Source organism: Phyllostomus discolor, chromosome 1 (genome assembly GCF_004126475.2).
Source record: "Phyllostomus discolor isolate MPI-MPIP mPhyDis1 chromosome 1, mPhyDis1.pri.v3, whole genome shotgun sequence".
Lineage (NCBI taxonomy): Eukaryota > Metazoa > Chordata > Mammalia > Chiroptera > Phyllostomidae > Phyllostomus > Phyllostomus discolor.
The window spans coordinates 160,677,077-160,700,201 of NC_040903.2; the positions used below are offsets into that span (position 1 = coordinate 160,677,077).

A 23,125-nucleotide genomic window follows, 5' to 3' on the forward strand; every position below is an offset into this window, starting at 1 on the left:
TTCTTGGGTTGTATAAACCATGTTGAAAGGGCACGTTCATAAAACACTTTGCTTAAGCCACAAACGTGTGAAATTGGTACACATTTATGATATCAAAAAACATTAAACTTATGCCAGAAGGGAGGCAAGTTGAAGTCACTTATATGTAGAGGCCTTTTAATTCAGGGAGTCTAAGAGCATGGTCTCTGGGCGGCAGCATCTGCATCACCTGGGAATCAATTAGAAATGCAGATCCTTGCTGCCTCCCCGGACCGAGATCACCCGCACCCCAGAGCCTGGGGGCGGCTCTCAGAAATCCACTTCAACAAGCCTCTCAGACAATTTAGCTGCACACTCAAATTTGAGAACCACTGTTTTAAAAGATTATTTTCTTTCCAAAGACTTATCTGATCTCCCAAACCGCAGCGGATGCGTGGCAGCACCGATGCTAAGAAAGAACCAGTCTATTTCAATTTTGTTCATGGATGTGAAACTGTTTCCTGCGAAGGACACACCTATGAACCTACTTCCTGACTCTGATGATCTGCTAATATTCAATGCTTTACACCTGGCTTCTTGCTTGCCTCTCTGGGACCAGATGTGCTGGATTCTCTGGGCCGGGAGCCAGAGGTCTGGGTGAGTATCTGTGCATTTCTGAGTCGACTGAGAGGCTGCAGCAGCCGTAGGCAAAGAAAACCAGGCTGCCTGAGCTCCATGTTGTTTTTGTCTGGAATCCAAGTTCCCTCACACTCCACATGGCCCTTTCCAGGAGAGGAGCCTCTCGTTGTAGAACTGGGTGTCCCCGGGCCGGGAGCACCATGTCACTTCACTATTCTGCCCACCTGCTGTTCTGGTTTAGACCTTGTCCTTTCAGCAGACTTTGGGTGGACGTCTGACTTTTTTTTTTTTTTTTTGGCGAGACAGAGGAAATGAGCATGTAGTGAAAACCTTTGAATGGCCACTCCCTAAAGGCAGCAAGAAACTCCAGAGTGCCCCACAGACTCTGGTAAAATGCAGCCTGGAGCTCAGGGAATGTCTGGATTTTCTCCCCAGGGTGACTTTTCTCCCTTTGGAGCACCTTTGGAGGAAACCACAGGAATGTGGAAGGGCTTTCTGCAGTAGGTGACATCAGGGGAAGCCACTTCTGACCCACCTCGATGTCGACAGCGTCCGTTCCGTTTGTGCTCCTCCGTTTCCTGCCCCGTTTGGGGTAGCCGTTGATCTTACACTCATAGCAAGACTCTGGGGAGAGTGAATTGTCATCCATTTCTCCGCTGACAGGTGGCTCTGGGCCTCCTCGGCCCATGCCCATTCCAGAAACACAGTGTCTGTGGTAGAGAGTAGCACAGACATGTGTCATTAGAAGGGGGCCAGGAGGGAGGGGGTGTGAGAGTTCTGGTGAGGCCTGGAGCCTGCCTGGCCACAGTCAGACCTTGACTGTATGCCCATCGGATGACTGGCTGGTTCCAGGAACCATACTGAAGTCCTCTGTGTTTCACCGCTACTTCCCAGTTCCCTGAGTTTGTTAATTTTTCTCTAATCTCTTAAGGCCCTATTTTGCATATTGATTTGCCACTTCATTCCCCAAACCTAATATGGCAGGCGGTTTGCTGTGCTTATACTGGGAAAGGGACATGGAGTGGAAGCAAGAGAGGAACAGGGAATGAGGAAAGCCCATGTGATTGGGAGGTTAAATACAAATGTCTTCTTTGTATGAAATATGCTCCATGGGAATGAGAAAGGCATCCCTGTTCGGTCCCTGTCCTCTTCCCAGGAAATGAGTACCATCACTGCCGCCTCCAGTTCCACCACTGACACTTTGCCGCCCCTCATAACTCGCGCTTCTGTGGAATCTCTCCTATTATTTGACCTCTCGCTTTGGCTGAAGTTGCTGAAGAGACCTCTAGGTGATACCTGGGGCTGACCTAGAAATCCATTGTGAAGATATGAAATTATAAAACACATGTCCAACTGTGGGAACTTACCCAACTGTGGGAAATTGTTTCAGGTCATTTAAAACAACTAGGGCCTTTGGCTCTGACTCATGTTAGGCTGGACAAACAAACCCATTGCCCAAGAGAGAACTAATTCAGCTGTTTTTCTTTGCCTTTCAGCTATCAAAGCCAAGTTGTGGAGGGAGGCTTGCATATTTCACAAGTACCTTGTTTTCTTATTCTGCTTACTATTTCATAGGCCACTTGGAATGTATTTACTAGGCTCCCCTTTCAAAATGTGTTGAAATATTTGAATGACTCTAAAAGAATCTTTATTTTGGGGCCTGATACACTCTAGTGATTCATAGAGAAGCTAAAAACGGTTATAAATGGGTAGATTTCTACTATGGGTCAAAGTGTAGACCAAATATTACTTATCTCTTTTTCTATATTAGTTGGTTTACTATTTATAACCCATCTTTCTTTTATGCCTTTAAGATTCAATACATAATGCCAGTGAGCAGAATATTTTACAAAATATTTTCCTACAGTTTACTGATTCCTACTATTTTCTGTAATTCTGCCAGAGCCCAATATATTTCCTTTCCTCTTCCTTTACCTTGCAACTTGAAATGTGTAGAAACAATAGAAATGGACCAAATTAGCCCTGGCCAGGTGGCTCAGTTGGTTGGAGCATCATCCCATGAAACAAAAGGTTGTGGTTCAATCCCCCGTCATGGCACATACCAAGGCTGTGGGTTTGATCACCGGTCAGGGCATGTAGGAGAGGCAATCAAGATGTACCTCTCACATCAATGTTCTCCCCCTTCCCCCTTCCCTTCGTCTCTCCCTCCCTTCCCTCTAGAATCAATAACTACATCCTCAGGTGAGAATTTTTAAAAATGGATGAAATGGCAACTGCTCATCCTTTGTGCGTCTACACTCACACACAATGATTCAGTTATAGAAGGGCAAACCCCAAATTTACAGGCTTTGGTTCCTTCCTCAGAACTCCCTCCCAGCATTTTCATGTCCCTGAGACACCACTTACAAGAAGCGTGACTACGAAGCCCCACTGGCCAGAAGCCAGTGTGGAGTGTCACAATTTTTTGCTGGGAAAAGGGTTCTGGCATTAAACTTATAAAGAATGAGTCTCCTAGGAGCCAACATAGACATCTGGGACTCTGTGTCCTGTGGCTGGCATTCTGTGTGTTTCCCATGAAGCATTCTTTTCACCTTCAAGTCCACACAGACCCAAAATGAATCGCTGGACGTTTGTGTCAAGAAATCAAAGACCACTACATTAACAGTCCTGACAGACACATATGTGTGACTGCTGTGAGATACGGAGCTTGGTGTGTGGGATGGACGTGTGTGTGAGGCAGTGCATGTCTGTATGTATATTTAATGTCTGTGTGCTCCTAATTAAAAAGTTAAAATTTGTATCCTTCGCAGAATAGCCAAAACTCAACAGATATCCAAGTCTAGATTAACTCACCACACAAAAAGCCTAAACTTTGACAAGTTACCACCAAATGTTTTAAACACTGAGTAAAATAAAAATAGGTCTTTTCTGTCCCAACTCACACATGTACAATGTAGTGAAGTAATTTACCTGGAAAATATAATAACTATTTTAACTCTCAGTTTAATACTCTTTTGGTCATTTTAATGTAAATTTAAGTCCAAAATGTAAAACATATTTTAAAACCATAAAGGACCTCACAAAACACATCTTTTTGATTTATCCTAACAGGAGTCGGACAAGAAGGCATTTTGGGTGGGGACAGAATCCTGCCTGTCCAGGGAGAAAGGGGATTAACAGTGCCCTACGTGAGCCCAGCGCTTTCACGGGTCAGCTGCCGCGTTTCCTGGGAAATGAATCACTTTCCAACAAGACGTGAAGGTGAAGAGAATGAAATAGAGAAGTCATATACTGAGGCATTTATAGTGCAGTTTCATTATTTTGTTTGATGTTCTATAAATTTCCAGATATCTAGATGTCCCCTTTCAAGTAAGATATCCCAAAACTTCTGCATAGCTAACTATAATTGACTCAAGGATTAAAAAATGTAACATTCTCCTCTATGAGGAGAGGTCATTCTGAGTGAAGTATATTTGACTTTATTATCAATGAGAGAGCCCCCACTCAGGACCACACACTGCAGTGCTTACCCTTGACCGATTCGGAAGTAGCCTGGCGGACAGCCACACAGGTAGCCGCCCTCTGTGTTGGAGCAGCCATAGCTGCAGGGGGCCTGTGAAGAGCCACATTCGTTGATGTCTTGGCACCCTCCGCTGAACTGCTCGTACTGGAAGCCAGCAGGACACATGCACTTGTAGCTCCCCAGGGTGTTGTGACAGGAGGCTCCTCCGCAAATGTGAGCACTGAGGCATTCGTTTTCATCTGCAGGAAGAAGCAGAGAACAAGGCATATATCATCTCGGCCAGAGGTTTCTTGTGAGGAGTCTGGGCCGGGCCCTTTGTTGCCAGCCAGCTGGCCCTCGCTAGGCTCTCAGGAAAGTAAGGCAGGTAGAGGTGGCTGGGATGGGGAGAGGAAAAAGAGAGAAAGATATGGAAATGGACACAGGCTTTTGTCAAGTGGCAAACAAATGCGGCCGACAAGGTGCAATGCATCAGGTGGAGCACAAGAGAGGATGGCATTCTGAGGGCCAACAGACTCCAATTTCCATCTGAAGCCAACAGTAGTATGTTCTGCTCCATGTGGGCATCCCTGGAAGACCATGGGCTTGGTTCGTAGCTAAGGTTCAGGGTTCAGGGTGGAAGGGAAGGAATCATGCAATGATTCTCTGTGCAGTGGAATGACTTTCTTCAGAGCAAAAACCAACCGCATTCCTGAAGGCTGCTTTCCCAGTCTTCTCTCAGGATGTGAAAGGCTGGCAAGGGCTAACATCCTGCAGAAAGTGCCCCACTTGGACTTCCTTTTCAAAAATCTGCAAAAGCCCCCTGGTGCTTGTCCTGGGGATGAATAGTATCTTTTGGTATGTCTACTCCCATCTCTGAATGGGCCTCCCTGTCCAAACCAGCCTCCCATCCAGAGAGTCTGGGCCATGTTAAAGCTAAGGGCGGCTGGAAGAGATTCGTGCAAACTTCGTGAGCAATAATTCTGAAAAACCCATGAGAGAGACAGATGGTGCAGATTGGCTACCCACAGGGACCTGCCAAGTCTGATAGTAATAAACAGGGAAAAAAATTTGCCTTTGAAAAAATAAAGTGGAAGGGAGAGAGTCTTGAGTTTCTCATTATTTCTAATTTATACTTTTTGGAAATATCCAGTATATTTTCATAGACCTGCCTCGGTAGGGCAGGTTGGAAGCTTGCTGGTAAGACAGTTGTTAATTGCTGCAGCCCATTTTCAGGCATATTTCATTTCAATGCAGGTAGACTAGCCTTCTCCTCACTTAGCAAATATCAATACTTTCCATGAAAAGGAGGAGGGAAAAGGTAATTCATATTTATCAGATGCCTGCTGCCTGACAGATGGGACACTAGGTGCTTCACATTCATTTCCTCTACTTCCCTAGCAATCCTGGGATGTGGGTATTACAGCCCTGTTTCATAAGTGAAGAAAATGAGGCTCAGAGAGCAGCAGCAGCAGCAGTGCGGAGCACACACCAGGTCTGTGTGACCACAGCAGCCATCCTGTGTCCTTCTTTATGCCACGATGTTTCTCAAGAGACTTGCCCCCATTTAAACTGGTACTTCTTTCTCCTTTAGCTAGCTTTGCCTTATTTGCTACACACAGAAAACTTTAAATCTTAGGAATGAGGAAAATAGATGAGTAGAAGTGCTGGGGGCAGTGTGCTTGCACAGATGGGGCCGGGTGGAGGTGGGCTTGCTGTGGTCAGTGTGTGACGCACAGTTCTTGTGTTATTCTTTTTTGTTGTATTACTTTCCATACAAACAGCAGTAAACCTACTTTTCCTCACCCCTGTATATATAATATTCATATTCCCTTCCTTCCTCCCTCCCTCCCTCCCTCCCTCCCTCCTGTCTCCTTCCCTCCATCTTTCCTGTGTGTGCTTACAGGAAGGAGTAGATACACAATAAGAAAGCCATTCATTTAGTGGCCTGCTATGGCTCGGTGCCTGGCTCTGAATCTGTTTGAGGATCCTTTGTATCCGAGGACTCTCAAGTGCCCACTCAAGGTCACTTAGGCTCCACAGTTATGAAATATGCCATTGTCTGTGTTCTCTTCCCCGTATTTTAAGTTAGAGATGAGGTGTGAGATAGAGACCAATGGAGACCAGGGACACCAAAGAGCAAATGAAGAACTGTGCATGTGTACTTTGGTGCAAAGGGTGTCCCTGGCCTGGCTGTCTTTGCCTTGCCCGGCTGTCTTCGCCTTGCCCCTTCGTGTCCATCTCCAGACTTCCCACCTGCACCGTGTCCCAGGAGGCGGTGCATAGAGTGCCGACAGGCTCCCCTCCCTGGTCCTGTGCTTTTGGTTGGGCTCAGCCCTTTGTTTCCTGTTGGGACTAGGACTGATACAATCTCTAAGGCATAGGTTTATGTGAGGAAAGACCTGTCAATACGGAGCTTAGGTTTATCCTGTTTTCCCTCCCAAGAGGAAGAAATAGAACCAATGGTTAAAAGTTAGAGGGAGGAAAAGTTCATTCTCCGTGAAAAAGACATTACAAGAATTCAAGTTTCCTATACATAAATTGGCCTACCTTGGGAGAAAGTGAGTGCCCTTCAAGGTGGTATTTAAGTCAAACCTGGATGACTGAGGAGGTAGGAGAAGGGTTTGTATGTTCGGGATAAGGTCAGACTAGATCATCTCTACGGTTCTTTTTAACTTGGAGCACCTATCTATGTTACTATAAATATCCACTCCAGCCAAGAACTTTCCTCTCCCCTTTCACATCCTTTTCTATTTGTTTTAATTTTTTTCCTCCTAGAGAATCAAATAAAGTTTAAATTATACTTGCTTATCTGGGTTTGGACTAGTATCTTTTGGGCATCAAAAATTCCCAAACTTCTTCTTCCTTCTTAAGCAACTTATTTGTCTGTAACTCCCAGTCAGGAGACACTATTCGTGGGGCCACAGTAGAACCCCTGAGCAACTAGGGCATGGCCTGGACTGAGGGTAGGGAGTGAAGGGCAAGCCCAGGTGTGGTAGACCTCACCTGTCTTATCCTTTCTCCACACCTCTAATTTTATTCAAGGAACCTACATAATAAGGGTAGACAATAAACAAAGCTCACTCTGAAAGTTTTGTGCACAGTGTCAAAATCTGTTGATTAAAGTCCAAGACCTCCCTCAGTTGATGATGACAAAATTACTTTTTATTAAGACCAGACAGCTGGTCAGCAAGACATGTGGTCTAAACTCCTCTAGCACTGTGCTCATTTTCGCCAACGCTACTCACTTCTGCAAAATTGTGTCTTGTTAGGTATCAAACCAGATAAGAGAGACACAATTCTGATCAATGGAAACACCCCAAATGATGCGTCTTTATTTGGAGTAAAATGAAGCATTGCAATGCGGAGCTGCCGCCTCTACTCCCCCAGCCCAGAAACAGGATTTCTCTTGTCTCTGCCAAGGAGGACTCTGTACCCAAGAGTGTGGCAGCAAGAACAGGTCACCTGAGCACCATGCTTGCAGTGCCCCAATTCTGAAGTGGAAAAACAAGTGACTGTGATGCTGGAAAGGCAGTCTTACATCAGGAAGTTAAGAGCCTTGGGGCTCTAGTTCCAGACATGTCACAAGAGAACTGGTGTCAGGACAGATTACTTTCCACCCTGGTCTTCTGGGTGCTCAACAGGAAAACAGAGAGCTCGGCTGCTAGATGGATCAGGGGTCCTGCTAAACTCACAATGTTTTGGTTCTCTGATGTGCTTTAGGAGTTATTTTCCCATGACATTGTGCAATCAAAAATGACATAATTTCAATTTAATGAGAGAGCCTGTGTGTCTCCCTTAATTTTCAAAAGAATTTAGCAATTCTGAAAAAAACTTGCTGTGTCTGCTGCTTGCCCTTTGCCCCAAAGATGTGTAGAGCTGAATGAAACCACTTCTCCGTCTTCAGGTCAAAAGTCACTCGTAATAGCCTCTGGCTGGCTGATATTTTTCAGTCAGAAGTAAGCTCTAGTTAGCCCCTGATGTGAATAGAAGTCAAGTGTGGGCTGAGGACTAGTGATGCAACAGAAGGGTGTGGGGGAGGGATATTAGGAGTCAATAAATCGACTTGAAAATTTTTATTTCAAGCCCTGGTCAAGTTGCTCAGTTGGTTAGAGCATCGTCCCAATATGCCATGTTTGTGGGTTCGATCCCTGGTCAGGACACATGCAAGAATTAACCAATGAATACATAAATAAATGGAACAACAAATTATGTTTCTCTCACTCCCTCTCTCTAAAAATCAGTCAATAAAACAAACTTTAGAACAGGGGTATCAAACGCATTTTCACCAGGGGCCACATTGGGCTTGTGGTTGCCTCCAAAGGGCCAAAATAATTTTAGGACTGTATAAATGTAACTACTCTTTAACTGTTAAGGAGTTGAAATTACATTTGGCCCTTTGAAGGCAACCTCGAGGCTGATGTGGGCCTTGGTGAAAATGAGTTTGACACCCCTGCTTTAGAAGATTTATTTCAGATGCCCTGATGTGTACTCTACCATTATTCTCTTTCTTACTTTGTTATTGTACAAAGGCTGTAACTTCCCTCTGGTTTCAACCAGGTTAGGGCAATTTTAAATGGTATCAGCTGCTTTCATGATGAGTAAGTTTTCAGAAAGAAAGCAGCATTTTGACTCACAGGTGCTTACAGCAGTTCATCTTGTTAACAAGGTAAAGGTACTTGCCGACACACTGATTCCACTGGTAGTGCTGGAGGTAGCCCTGCGGGCAGCTGCACCTGTAGCCCCCGATGATGTTCTGGCAGCCATGCTGGCAGCGGTGGTTTCCCTCACATTCATCCACGTCTGAAAAAGGAGGTGGAGCCACCTTTAAGCCACATCCCCACTTGTCTCAGCTGCACTCTCTGAAGCAACTTTTTTATGCATGCTAAAGTGAAAGGCAATTTTAATAACAAATCTGATCCCTAAAAAATTATTGATTTTTGTTTTCTGAGCTGTTTTTTAAAATTTATTTTTCAGTTATAGTTGATATACACTATTATATTAATTTCAGGTGTACAACATAATGATTATTACTTATATAACTCAAAAAGTGGTCACCCCACTAAGTCTAAAACCCACTGACACCATATGTAGTTATGACAATACTATTGATTATAGTCTCTGTGCTGTAATTTACATCCCCATTAGTGTTTTTATTTTTTAAAAATTATTCTTCTGCCCTGGCTGGTGTGGCTCAGTGGATTGAGTGCTGGCCTGCAAACCAAAGGTTTGCCACTTTGATTCCTAGTCAGGACACATGCCTGGATTGTGGGCCAGGCCCCCACTAGGGGGCACTCAAGAGGCAACCACATATTGATGTTTCTCTCCCTCCTCCCTTGCTTCCCCTCTCTAAAAATAAATAAATAAAATCTTTAATAAAAAAAATTATTCTATAATTTTCAACCAAAACTTTAAAAATATCTACTCTGGAGATTTTAGAAAGTCCAGGGAGAAAAAAACATTCAGATATTTCTGAATGTTTTATTTATAGTAAAGTCTACAAATAAAAATGATGAAGAAATTAATGTAAAGTACAAAGGCATTTTATGGTTAAGTTGTGTAAATTCTTTATATTTGCTTACTTGTGCCAGAATTAGAATCCAAAAAATGTCAATCAAAAGGTAAAATGCTAAAAAAATAATTTAAACTTTCAATTATACATTATCAGAAGACTTATTCCTCATATGTTTAATCCACATTGGGAGAATCCTTTTATGACTCTGAATTCAGTGACCAGAAAATTAATAAATAAAACTCAGGAATCTACATATTTTTCTTGACTAGGTCATTCCTTATTAGATTAAATTACTAACTGGGCAGAAATACCTAGGAAAGGCATGTGTTATAGACACGATCAAGCATAAGAACAAAAGATGGAGTCTCTAAGGTATGCGGCCTGTGCAAACCAGGCAAAACATTTCCCATGCTCACTTGGGTGTCCCCCTTGTGCTCAGTTGTGAGCACCTAGAGGACGATGATGAAGGTACTGAGGTCACACAGGCCACCTCACGAGGACCCACCAGCTGCATCAAGCTGAGGGCCCTACCCACCTTCACAGCTGGCACCGCTCTGATCCAGAGAGAATCCCCGCTGGCATTCACAGGTGAAGCTTCCAGGAGTATTCTGGCAAATGCCCTTCGAGCCACACAGGTTGATGTCAGAGGAGCACTCGTTGTTATCTATAAGGAACAGAGTGGGTAAAGGGGGTGGTGTTAAAATTCCTCGAAGCTCTCTTTGTGTTATTTAAAAGGCAGAGAGGGGGATGATTCACATAGAAAAGACCAAGAAAAGCCTGTAACTTTTCACATGTGCATGTTCGCATCCACATACACACATACATGTACTCCCATGTTTTGTTTTATTTTGTTTTTTGAGTTTTTGTCTTATCTCAACAGCAGGAGAACTTAAAGGCACAGCTCCCTCCCACAGAGGGTCTTTTCCCCTCCCACTTACCAATGCAGGCAGTGTGGTGTTGGGTAAAGCCAGGAGGACATTTACACGTGAAGCTGCCAATGGTGTTAACACACAGGAACTGGCAGTTGTGCTGCTTAGTTGCACACTCGTCAAGATCTACAAGAAAATGCAAGATGGGCATTGGAGTCAAGGACACAGCCCAGGTACCTAGAAGCCGTCCTAGGAAGAAGCCCTGAGTTTTCATATCTAGGTCTCAAGTGACCCTGGCCAGCACAGAGCCACAGCAAATGGCTGGGAAGAACCCAGGAACTAAAGTTTGAAAAATATGTGGTCTCAATTTAGATTAAAAAATGTAGCTCTCTGAGGGACCCAAGGAAAAGCCAATTCCCTTTGGTTATATCTTTCCTAAGGAATGTGGGAATTCCCTAAGGAATGTGGGAATTCCTTAGGAAAGAAATTTCAGATAAGTTATAAGAATTTCAGAAAAGTTATAAAAGACTAGGGATTCTCAAAAATTTCCGGAGCACTGACAAGATCTATTCAAGTTGAAATATGAAAAGAGATGTTGAGGATGGAAATTTGTTCACTTAGTTCTTTTCTGTTTGCTGTTTTTATTCTGTTCAAATGAGGTGGTCAACCAAACCAAACAAAACTGACTTCTTTGTTTAGAGATCCTCCTCGGGATAAAACGAAGTTGAGCAATCAGGAAGGAACAAAAGGAAAGAAAAGTACTTATTCCGATAAGCTAATAGCACTTCAAAAAACTGCCTACAGTATTTTTCCAACATTATTCCCCAAAAATCCTCCATAAAATCCTCTGCTCTGACCAGGACTCTGTCCTTGCTGCTGGAACTTCAAGGCTCATTCTCAGCTCCATTGCTATTACTAATGTCAGGAGATGTCTCAAAGTATGTCTCAAGTTTTAGTTGATTTTTAACTTAAAAAAATAGCTGTAAATTCAGAACCCTTCCTACCTGTCTGCCTCCCTTCCTCTTTCTTTTCCTGCCTTTCTTATGATCTTTTATCACTGCACACAGAGCTGGGCTTAGAGCTACAGACCAGTTCCTGGCTAGAAGAACACCTGGAGCGGACCTCAAGTGACAGAACCCCTCCATATGTCTCCCAGTGCTGACTTCTCTTAAAATGGAGCCAATCTGGTGCTCCCTCCACTGCTGGGGCAGGTGGCGCGGGTGCTGTTTCTGCTTTCCCAGTTTCTGTATTATTGACAGCTGTGTGCCCCCTGCTGGTATGACCCAAGGGGCCTTGCTAGGGCACCAGCCCATGCTTGCTGAGGCTCACCTGCAAATAGGTGAAGAAGACGACTCAGTGATTTCTTACATAGCTATTTTATAGCTATGCCACATTCAGAACAGCATCACTGGCTGTTCTCGCCTCCAAGAACATCTTCTCTTCCCTCTTATCTGGATCCTACCCATCTCTCAGGGGGAAGTACTGGTCCCATATTGCCCCAGGCCCACCCTTCAAGCCTCTTTCCTCTCATTTCAATAGTACATGTATCTGCATCACTCATTTTGAAATTTAGTTCTATATGTCAAGTATGTAGAAGAATTAGACCTCACAAGAAAAACAGGAGAGAGGGATTTGTGTTGTAAGTGGATCTGTAAAAAATCATACAGCTATTTTTACATTTCTAAAACCACAAAAAGAGAATTATTGATGCTTTTAATGATTTGTGAAAGAACTTAATCACTACCATACATTTAATTTTCATGTCGCATCTCTTAATTGCTATACATTTTGAGGATTTTCTGCCCTCGTGGCTTAGAAAAGTACTATAAATTTGTTTTGCTTGTTACAGAGAGGAAATTTCCCCCTGAATTTGGTTCTTCATTCACATGAAAATGTTCATGGCTCTGAGTGACAGCCTCGCACCACCCACAGCTCACTGTGCAGCCCAGATGTAAAGTAAGTTCTGTGTTTGAGAAGAGCAAAGCTATGGGCAGCTCTCCCTTTAAGGCAGTCAGCATTTTTGAGTAGGTCTCTCAACTTCATCTCCTGCAAATAACAGGAGCACATAAAATCCATGCTGCACAGGACAACCTTGGGCTATTGTCCATCCCATGATCCTGTGTCACTGGCTTCTTAACCCTCTCCCTTCCAGCAGACCTGGGGAAGGGCACGAGGGCCCTACTTCTCTCCGCACTCCACTTCCGCCATCCTGCCATTCCGCCATTTGACTCCCTTTATTTCCCTTTTCCTCCTTCAACATTTCATGTCAGAATACTCTAACTGTTGTTCTGCCATCTGGTCTACCTCCTCCGAATCCCTCATTTTCCAAATTGTTCTTCAGTGTCACTCCCATGTGCTAGTCACAAAGCATATGAAGTTCTCATTGTTGGGAAATCTGGTAACAGGAGTTTGTTTACTTCAACAGAATTTTGCAAGAATTCTGGGTTGGTGAGGGATTTCTGCATAGACTTTGGCTGTTTCTTAATTCTTTGCGAAATTTATGTCTCAGATAAGCTCCTAAAGGACAGGAATGACCCTATTTTGCAGAACAAAAGCCTAGACAAAGTGCTTGCTTACTTACTTAGGTACAATGTCCTCTGGGATCATGGCACTGATTAGTAGGAGGCTGGACTGTGCTGGAGACCTAGGCTATTTAGTTGTTGAACAGTCGACTACACAAACGCAGTAAACAGAAAGCAGAAAGGAGGTAATCAAGTAGGGATCCACCATACGCCGAACCGTGTAGAACCCGTCCTGCTGTCTCTGAGACCCTCAGGGATGGCGCCCACCGATGCCTCCTGGACCATCACTGGTCCTCTGGCATCTCCCTGGCCTCAGCCTCCCTGCCTCCAGCACGGGGAGCCTCCATGGAGGCACCAACCTAGGGAAGCACCTCTTGCTGTAGAGTCTTTCAGCAACCTTGTGCTCAGAAGGCAGGTGAGTGGGTGAAGGCACATTCTACTTTACCTTTGCAGCTCCTCCCATCATCCTGCAGAATGTAGCCTTTGGGGCATGAACACTGGTAACTCCCCTCTGTGTTTTTGCAGATAAAGTTGCAGGGTTTGGGAGCCTGGTTGCACTCATTCAGATCTACGATCAAAGAGATGCAGTGTGAATGTCTGTCTAAAAGGATACATAAATACTCAATACCCACAAGGCTAACAAAGAATTTTTGTTTTGAGAAAAGAAAAGTAAACTCTGTGTAGTCTTTGATCGTTGTCTTATGTTTTCCTATGAAATTATATAGGCTTTTTAGTTTTGTTTTATCTTTAGCTTGAGGATTTTATTTTTGTGCCACAATCTACAATTTCTACCTGGGTTAATAAACCATCAGAAACAGAGCACTCACCTATGCAGGCCGTCCCAGTGATATCTGGGGTGTAGCCAGTTATACAGTTGCAATGATAGGACCCTCTGTCATTGACACATTCCCCATGTCGGCAAACATCATGGATAACCTTGCACTCATCGATATCTGTAATTTAATAAGTAGAAATTAAAATAAGAAAGGCATTAAAATGGACAACCTTAACATGTAGGGGTCACGTCAGTGCAAGCACCGATAATCTGTGTTACTATATTATGAACCTAAGAAACTGAACCAAAAGGATGACAGCATACATTTTACATGTAATGGTAACTATATTGAAAGGCAAAGAACAACTTTATCAGACTGCAGTAATAAACTAATCAGGATAGGAGAAAACTTTAAAAACAATTTTCCTTCTAAATTGATACTCATTCCCCCTGTCTCCTGAGTCCATAGGACAACTGCCCCGTCGAGACACGTTCATTAGCTCCACGCCCGTCTCATGCCATGAGGCTTTCGTCCTGCTGGCATTCCACAGGCGAATCACAGTAGTGAATCCTTTCAACAAGGAAATTCCACCTTTTTTCTGACATTGCATATACAAAATAAGAAGAAAAGTTCTTTTGTATTCTTTTTGTTGCATTTAAGGTTCATCCCCCAAAATACCAAATTGCATTCTATTGGGGAAATTGACTAAACTCCACTCCTTTGGTGAGGGAGGCTCCAGGTGGATTCCCAGGCTGCCACGCGGCCTGCGAAGGAAGAGAGACCTTCACTCTGCTCCACCCAGGGAGAAAGAGTCGATCAATATGCACTGTCCAGCATTAAAGCCACTACCCTCCCCACCTTGACCCCTCTAAGTCCTTTCTGCTTGGTGGGGGCCAATACCAAGGAAGTTCTTAGACTTTGAATTGCCAAGTAACCATTTCATACCAACAACTGATGTTTTTCCTGAATTTTTCCACTTTACTCTGAGATACAATTTAGCACACTTTCATTTGGTCTCAAGAAATGAGCTGTTCCCACCACTTCATTTTATCCTTCAAAGAACCACGAGTTTCCTGTGGTCATCCCATCAAACCTATGCATCTATCACATCCTGTCCTGTTCCTTAACCTTCAACCACATCTCTCCAACACACATCCTCTCTCCTCCAATCCCCTCCCCCTCCAAGGAACTCAAGATGTCTCCTCTCTCTTTTATGAAACTAGAAACAATTGCAATTACTATGGCTAGACCCAGAAGTCTTCTTCAGTCCGCCTCGGGTGCTTTGACAGCCTCCTCCTTCTCACATGAAAGCAGCTGTGCTTTTCTAGAGGCTGCTGTGTGTTTTGCATATCAGGATTGTATATATTTTAGTCCATTTTAAGAGCTGAAGTACATATTGGTATACTAGTCAAGGAATTTAATGAACAGTATTGCAATGTTCATCTAAGAATTATATTCTGAGTAACCAACAACATATAACAAGCTTTTGTTTAAAATGTCGAAGAATCCTTCTAGTGCAGAGGCAGGGACCCAAGCACACCCAACTGAATTGGGGGGACCTGGGGCACTTCAGCAACATGGCCTTGGAAGTCTAAAATACCATAAGGAAGAATTTTTGTCAGCCTCAACTGTACAGCTCAGCTTAGGTTCATTCATAGATTCTATATTCTCATCTGTTTTTCATAAAGCAAACAAACAAATCCCCTGCAAATATTTTTGAACTGAATGAAGTCCCTGCTCTAATGGCCATAAATCAGAACAAAATGCAGTACCTGCTCCATTGGTCATAAATCCTCGGCCATGGGGGCAGAGCTTTTTGAACGCCACGGTCCCCTGGAAAGGGCAAATCTCACAGTGGGGACCCCAGCCTCGCCCGCCGTCACAGCAGCATTCGGACTTGGTGACAGGGTTCCTATTGCTTGAGCCAATCTGACACATGTTCTGGAGCACCTCCGTGAAGCAGTACCCTTCCCGGTTGTCTGGAGGGGACATCCGATTACAAACAGGATTTTAGGACATTTTATGAGCATAGCAAGGTATCAAAAATTTGCTCAGATATGAAGCCCCAAAGGGATGTAACACTTTACCCTGGGTGAGAAGGAGCGAGAAGGGGAAGCTGGAAACTGCAGTAAGACAGAAAGGATGGCATCTGAGGAAACAAACACGAAATGCAGTAAGTAGGCAGAAAGGCATTGGTCTAGCCAAGGTTACAACTCTATCTGCTCCCAGAAGCAGGGGGAATAGTCATGCTACAGAGAGAGAGAGAAACAGAGAAACACAAGGAAACATCCTGAGCACCAGGGGTTCCCAAAGGCAGCCGAGAAAGACATTCCAAACCAGTGATTCAGTGATACAATTAGCAAAGGAAGAATTGAGCTGCGGGGTGGTGCTAAGCCCAATGGACATTCGGTCATTGAGTCATCTCCAAAATATGAACATTTTTAACCTTTCTCAAATTTTGACAATCTGTGTTATTGGGAACAAGAGATCTGGGTTTCAAGCCTCCCTGCACGGAGGCTGGGCCACAAGAGCAGGCGGGCTGCGGCCGTACGCACCGAGGCACTCGTCCTGTGCGGGGCTGGCCGTGAAGCCGTCGTTGCACTCGCAGGTGTAGCTGCCCCGGGTGTTGAGGCAGCGCCCGTTCTCGCAGATCCCCGGCCTGGTCTGACACTCGTTCTCATCTGCGTGGGTTCAGCGCAGGGCCGAAAACAAGAGGAGTCATCTGACCACTTTGTACAAGCACGGGTTCTTTCTTTTTAAAAAACATTCAGTTTGTGAGTACTAGTTAAGCTATTCACATGGTTCCAAATACAAAAGGTATGAGAGTGTACTCAGAAAAATTCTCCCTTTCTCCCCATCCCCCAACCACGAAATTCCCTTCTGGGGAGTCAGCTGTGTTACTGCCAGTTTTCCAACGAGCCTTCCCAGAGGTGCACCGCACACATACACACAGACACACATGTCTGCATGTGTGCACCTTTAAACAACATGACTGATGGTGCCTTCCTGCACTTAGAACACAGATAATAGCACTCTATGTACACTTACTTAATAAAACTTAAAACTTTCCATATCTGTACATAAAGAAGATTCTCAAAGGATTATTTCAAATGAAGGAAGAAAATTCTTAATTTTAAAATCAACAAGTTAAAGAAATACTGCAATACTTCATTCGTGTAATATCTGCAATAGTTGTGACCTAAGGGAGTTTGTCTAGACTAACTTTCCAATTCAACATAGATTATGTTTACTGTAATACTTGGACAATGTTATTAAGAAATAATTTAGTCTCCCAGGTTTAGAGAAAAGCACGAAGGTGCCTGTACATTCTTAGAATTGTCTGAAGATTACTTAGAAAGATCACAAATAATGTGCACAGGTGTATCCCTCTAATTGTCCCAAACCCCTGAGGCAGAGATCTCAAGAAGAGAGGCAGGGAGTTGGAAGGTAACATCCAGAGAGTGTTAAAACAGGTTTGCACTGCCAATGCCCAAACCCATTAAACCAGAATATCTGGGGTGGATGCTGAGCTCTCCAGCTGATTCCAACATGCAGCTGAGGATCAGAGCTGCAGATCCCAGAAGAACTGGCATGTGCTCATTAGTCTGCATAGTACTTTTTCTGTGCTTTCAAAGTCTGCTCTTTTATCACTATTTCATTCTGCATCTTAAAGAGTAAGGGGACAGTGAGGTTTTTAAGAGTCTTGATTGACAACATAAAATATGTGAGCTAATGTAAGTGATTATTAAAAAGGAAAAGGATGCATGTAGGAGTTTTCTAGTAATTTTCTCCTTTTTTTGTCTAAAGCAGTGGTCAGGAAACTTTCTGTGGGTAATAGTAATATTATAGTATTATTATATTATTATACAGTATATAATAAATGTTTCAGTCTTTGCAGGCCATGTGGTCTCTGTTGCAACGGCTCTACTCTGCTCTGCCACTGTGGCACAAAAGCAGCCATGGACAAAAAGTGAATGAATGGTTAGAGCTATGTCCCCATACAACTCTGTTTATAAAAACAGGTGGTGGGCTGGCAGGCTGGGTTTGAACCTCATACTGTGGTTTGCCAACCCCTAGTCTAATGCTGTGGTTTTTAATGCTGGATTCACATTATAAAACCTGGGGGAACTATAGAGTACCATTGCCTAGGACCCACTCTAGACAATTCCAGATGCCCTGGAGGTAGATCTCACCAATTTAGTGATATTCCTGGTTCCAAGGGACCTGGTATCAAAACTCAATGTCAGAGTACTAGTAGCAAAGTTGGGTCAATAGGTAAGAATAGAATTCCAGTGTGGTAAACAGAACTGACCCCAATGCAAAGGAGTATAAAAAAGTGAAGATAAAAAAGTAAAGGCAGGCTATAGAATAGGGGTGTCAAACTCATTTTCACCAGGGGCCACATCAGCCTCATGGTTACCTTCAAAGGGCCGAATGTAATGTTAGGGCTGTATAAATGTAACCACTCCTTAACTAGGGGCAAGGAGCTCAGTGCTGCTGCTAGGTAGAACAAGGTGGCAGGCTGCATAAAACAAGGTGGAGGGACAGATTCGGCCCATGGGCCTTATGTTTGCCACCTGTGCCATAGAGAAAATACCTGATATTCCAATCTTGGCAGCAAAACGGGCTGAGAAGGTAGGCAAGAGCCAGCTCAGAGAGAGATAATGACAGTGCTGGTGGGATTCCTAGATAATCACAAGGCAAGGGGACCTCCACAGGAAGCAATGCCATAAGGTTAAGAGAGGTAAAATGGCTCTGGCCAAGAACACCGTGCTCATCAGGAGTAATCCCAAGTCCCTTTATCCTATGTCACTTTGGACTCACGCAAAGCCGCCTGCAGGGATTCTCTTACCTATGCAGCCTTCTCCATCAGGTCTCCGCTGATACCCAGGCCCACAGATGCACATGTACAGGCCGATGAGGTTCTTGCATTCCATCTGTTTTTCAGCACAGTCGTGTTTCCCCTCTGTGCACTCATCCTCATCTGGAAAGGGAGTGCCACCACAATGTACAGAAGAAGCTGCATTAATTTCTTGCCATTCACACAAAAAATGGTATTAAGTAACCTATTTCCCTTTGCACTGTTGGGCTCTTTGGCCTCCTAAGAATGAGAAGATGTCTTCTAACCATCTATGAACTTGAAGAAATTGTTCCCTAACTAGTGACTTCTTCAGAAGCAGGAGGCATGCTTTTTAATCCTTTTTGATGAATAGAATATCTCTGGCTCAACCTCTTCATGTTGAACTTCTTGAAGGTGAGAAATGTCTTCTTTATATATTCACGTTTGCAGCATGGCTGGGATGCAATGCAGAGTGAACTAACGGGGACCTGTCACGCAGCCCTTGACTCAGCTGGATGCCTCAAGCTACAAGTTCCTTGGAAAGGTAGCAATGGTGACCCTCATAATGCCCATGGACTATAGCAGTGTTTCCCAATTCCCAGTCCCCCTCTACCATTGGAAGCTTTGGAGTGACATCTCCCATCAGAGATAGTGTGAGAGCTCCCTAGTTTGGATGACCTTGAACATAGATGTCTCACCTTTGCACATCCTCCTGTCTTCTCTCAGAACATATCCAGCAGGACATTTGCATTCATATGACCCATAAGTGTTTACACATCGGAAAGCACAGAGCAGAGGATTCTGGGCACACTCGTTTATATCTGCAGCAGAAGTAATAAGAAAACAATGGATCAAGGCCATCAACCAAAAGAAGGAATCTGCTTTCACCAGCAGTTGAAATGCTCCATTGTTATAAACATGGATGGACCAAGCATGTTTTTCAGGGGTTTCTGTGGTTTTCAGGGAATTATAAAATGAGTAGGGTGAGCACATATCCTGATCCTCCCAGCTTGTCATTCTTGTGCATGATGAATCATTGTTTAGGTGGATATGAGAAATTATAGGTCACCCGGTCCAGGGGTGTCAAACCCATGGCCCATGGGCCGCATGTGTCCCAGGATGGCTGTGAATGTGGCCCAACACAAAATCATAAATTTACTTAAAATATTATGAGATCTTTTTGCGATTATGTGTTCCAATGTATTTAATGTGTGGCCCAAGATTACTCTTCTTCCAGTGTGACCCAGAGACACAGAAAGGTTGAACACTTCTGCGAGAAAGCCTAAAATTCTGCCTTTGAGGCCTCAAGTTGATTACTTGCCACTCCCAAAGTGACATGGGGTGGCAATCAGTTTTACCCCATTCAGCCAAAGCAAATGCCAAGCCAGTTGCTGTCAGAACAGAAGCAGACCCTCCAATATTGTTAACCACCTCCTTTTCCCCATAGAAGAGAGGCTTCAGAGAGATAACATAATTCTTATGCCCAAGAAGATCGTGTTCTGAATTATGGTACCACTTTCAGAGATCCTCAGGTCCCAGCGATGACCAGGTGAGAAACTTAAATAGATGATAATGGCTTTACTGCTAATGGATCAAAGTGATCTCTGTAGATACCATAGTTTGGAACCATCATGATGTGTTTTTGGAAAATCAGGGTTAAAACAGACCATCTTGATTATCACGTTTCTCCCTGAGCCCACTGATGCCCCCTGAGATCATCAGTGAGATCCCAGATCACGAGTTAGTGACAAGCTTAAAAGACTCTGTCACAACTTCAACGATAGATATCAATGAGTCATGCTCTAAGGAAGAGCTCATGATAATACCAGCTTTGTCCTCTCCTTTCATCTCCCTTTCATCCTTTTCTCAGGCCAGTGGTCCTCAACTTGAGAACACACCAGAACCACCTGGAGGGCTGCTGACCCCAGTCTCAGAGCTGCTGACTCAGGAGGTCTGGAGTGAGGCCTACAAATTTGAAATCCTAGCAAGTTCCCAGGTGATGCTGACGTAGCTGGCCCAGGGACCACCCTCTGAGAACCACTCTGCTAGACACTTCCCGGCTTTCCTTTCTCTCCATACATTTTTCCAGGCACCCTGGTAGATACTTAGAGCATATAGGCAATCTTTTTTGCTGCGATGGCTAAAGGGTGCTGGTGGTTATCTCAGTGTGCAGATGCTTCTGTAAATAGAAAAGGAAAAGGAGAAGAAAAAAGAAAGGGAGCACGCAACATGAAAATAAAAAAGAAGAAGAAATGAAATATAAGGGAGAAGGCAGTAGACAAGACACAAGCTGTATCCAAACATTAGTAGTAGGGAGATGCCACCAAGGACTCTGCGTGATTTGCAGCGTAACTTCGGCCACGGGCCACCCATATCTTTTTCAGATACTCCCTGCAGAGAGGAGGCCACCCAGAGAAGAAATGATGGAACAGCCCATCAGGCCCAGGTGTTCTTTATTTGATACATCCTGAGTTGGTATTTCATATTGACAATTATAATCAACCAACTGTTGTCCCCAAGGCCAGAAGAAGTAACCAACTCTTCTGTGTTTAAGAGGCTTACCTTCACAAGTCATCATTGGACCAGGCTCAAATCCCTCCTCACAGGTGCACTCAAAACCTCCAATCACATTCTTGCAGGTTCCATTTCCGCAAGGATTGCCCACAGAACATTCGTCAGTATCTGCAAGTGACCAGGAGTATATTCAAAACACGATGAATTGAGACAAAATGGGCTTACACTCAGATGATAACTTTCATTCTATCAGAGTACTTCTGTCTGTTATTCTTCTTTTACTCTCATTCTGTCCTTGCAAAGAAGGAAGGCACATGTCTTGTTACCACAGGCCTGTAGCTGTGAAATCTGACTTGCTAAGTGGCAGTGGCATTGACAGTGCTCCTCTCCATGAGTTTCTCCAACCTCCCACATTACAAAGAAGTAAATCTTCTAGTGGGAACTGATGCTCAAAGGGTTAAAACCATGCTTCTCTCACAAGTCAAAAGTTTTCCCTTATTTAAAGCTAAAAATTCATCTCCAGCTTGGCCCTACATTACATCACTCTCCAAGAAGCCTTAAACATGATGGATCTCAGCCAGATATAAAATAGAAGACTAAACTTACACAAAATAAGAGACCAGAGGTTAAGCAAAATTAATATACTGGATAAAATCAAGATTCATGTAGATTTTGTTGATTCTGTTGAAACCAGATGGTTCACATTAGGCAGAAGAAAGCCTAGAAAGAAGTCTGTTTAGGGTATGCTCTCTCCAAATAACTGTGGAGACTGAACCAGTCTCACCAAGGAGGTCCAAAGAACACGTATGCCTCCCAACCCATCCACCTAGAGTCCTCATTCTGAAGCATCTCTGGGGGAGAATATCTTCCTTTGGAAAAACCTGAGAAGCAGCATTGTATTTCACCTATGTCAGGCGCAGAAAAGTAATGGCCTAGATGGGTTTCAGATTCAGCAAGTGGAGACGAGAGAATAGGGTAGCGAGAGCCTGGGCAGGGAGGCTCCTGCCTCACATTCGGAGTAGCACTAAGGGAAGAGCCAGAGAGGCAACACTGACAACTCTGCTTTTGTTCTGCTATGAAACTGCGCTTCACTGTCAGGAATATTAGATCTCCTTCAAGTTAATAAAAATCACAATATCATTGATTGTTAGAGCTATAAGCTAATTAGAAATAATTTAGTCCATCTGCATAATATTACAGTCTGAGACCTAAAGAACTTGCTTCGCTCCCATAGCCACCGTTGTGGCTGAGACCCTCATGCTCTGAATTCTTGTGTGGAAGGAACACTTCCTAATGTACACAGACAAACTCTTAATGTTCGTGCCATTATTAATTCAGGTCTGGATTTCCTAGATAAATAATCGTAACACTTGGATTCCATTTGGAGTTAGTGTGGATTAAAAGGTCAAAGGTCAGCCATAGAAGGTTAATAAGAAGCTTAAATTTCTTACAGTGGAATATAGCATATAACTAAGTGTAGTAAAATCTGGGTACGTTTTGTATTTTACATACTGAGAGAATAAGACTATGACCATTAAACTTTTTTTTTAAATTTCAGAAAGACTGTTGTTATAATTTTGCACTTTCCACTCTCTCTTCAAATGTGTCCAGTGTCTGTCTTCCCCATTAGCCTTAAGGTCCACGCAAGGAAGGACCGTGTTGGCTTGGTTCACTGCTGTGCCCACAGAGCCTAGCAAAACATCTGGCACATAGTGGGGCCTCAGCTATTTAGTATTATAAAGGAATAAAGGAATATATATATATATATATAAAGGAATGAACAAAACTTATTTCTGTTCCATCTTGGAACTTATACTTCCTCGTGTGAATGCTGTAAGTTTAATCTTTAAGTTGTACCATCGCAGTGGAAGGAGCCGCTTTATCACTCACCCACACATTCGTTGCCCTCCAGAATGTACCCGAAGGGACACTCGCAGCGGTAGGAGCCATCTGTGTTGATGCACTGCCCGTGCTTGCAGACGTCAGGTTCTTTGCACTCATCCATATCTTAAGCAAAGGGGGAAAGGAGAGT

The 23,125-nt window shown here is 43.8% G+C and overlaps 1 protein-coding gene across 4 annotated transcripts in view; it reads right to left on the minus strand.

Moving 5' to 3' along the window:
* FBN1 (fibrillin 1) overlaps positions 1–23,125 on the minus strand; it is a 228,806-nt gene that overhangs the window by 1,400 nt on the left and 204,281 nt on the right. For all 4 annotated transcript variants that reach the window (XM_036033263.1, XM_036033266.1, XM_036033271.1 and 1 more), the window contains 13 exons: positions 22,984–23,100; positions 21,142–21,261; positions 19,278–19,400; positions 18,592–18,723; positions 16,295–16,420; positions 15,512–15,718; positions 13,791–13,916; positions 13,409–13,531; positions 10,511–10,627; positions 10,108–10,236; positions 8,741–8,860; positions 4,089–4,320; positions 1,133–1,307 (listed from right to left, as the gene is read on the minus strand). In XM_036033263.1, the coding sequence (XP_035889156.1) occupies positions 1,133–1,307; positions 4,089–4,320; positions 8,741–8,860; positions 10,108–10,236; positions 10,511–10,627; positions 13,409–13,531; positions 13,791–13,916; positions 15,512–15,718; positions 16,295–16,420; positions 18,592–18,723; positions 19,278–19,400; positions 21,142–21,261; positions 22,984–23,100 (1,847 nt within the window). The remainder of the gene's footprint in view (positions 1–1,132; positions 1,308–4,088; positions 4,321–8,740; positions 8,861–10,107; positions 10,237–10,510; positions 10,628–13,408; positions 13,532–13,790; positions 13,917–15,511; positions 15,719–16,294; positions 16,421–18,591; positions 18,724–19,277; positions 19,401–21,141; positions 21,262–22,983; positions 23,101–23,125) is intronic.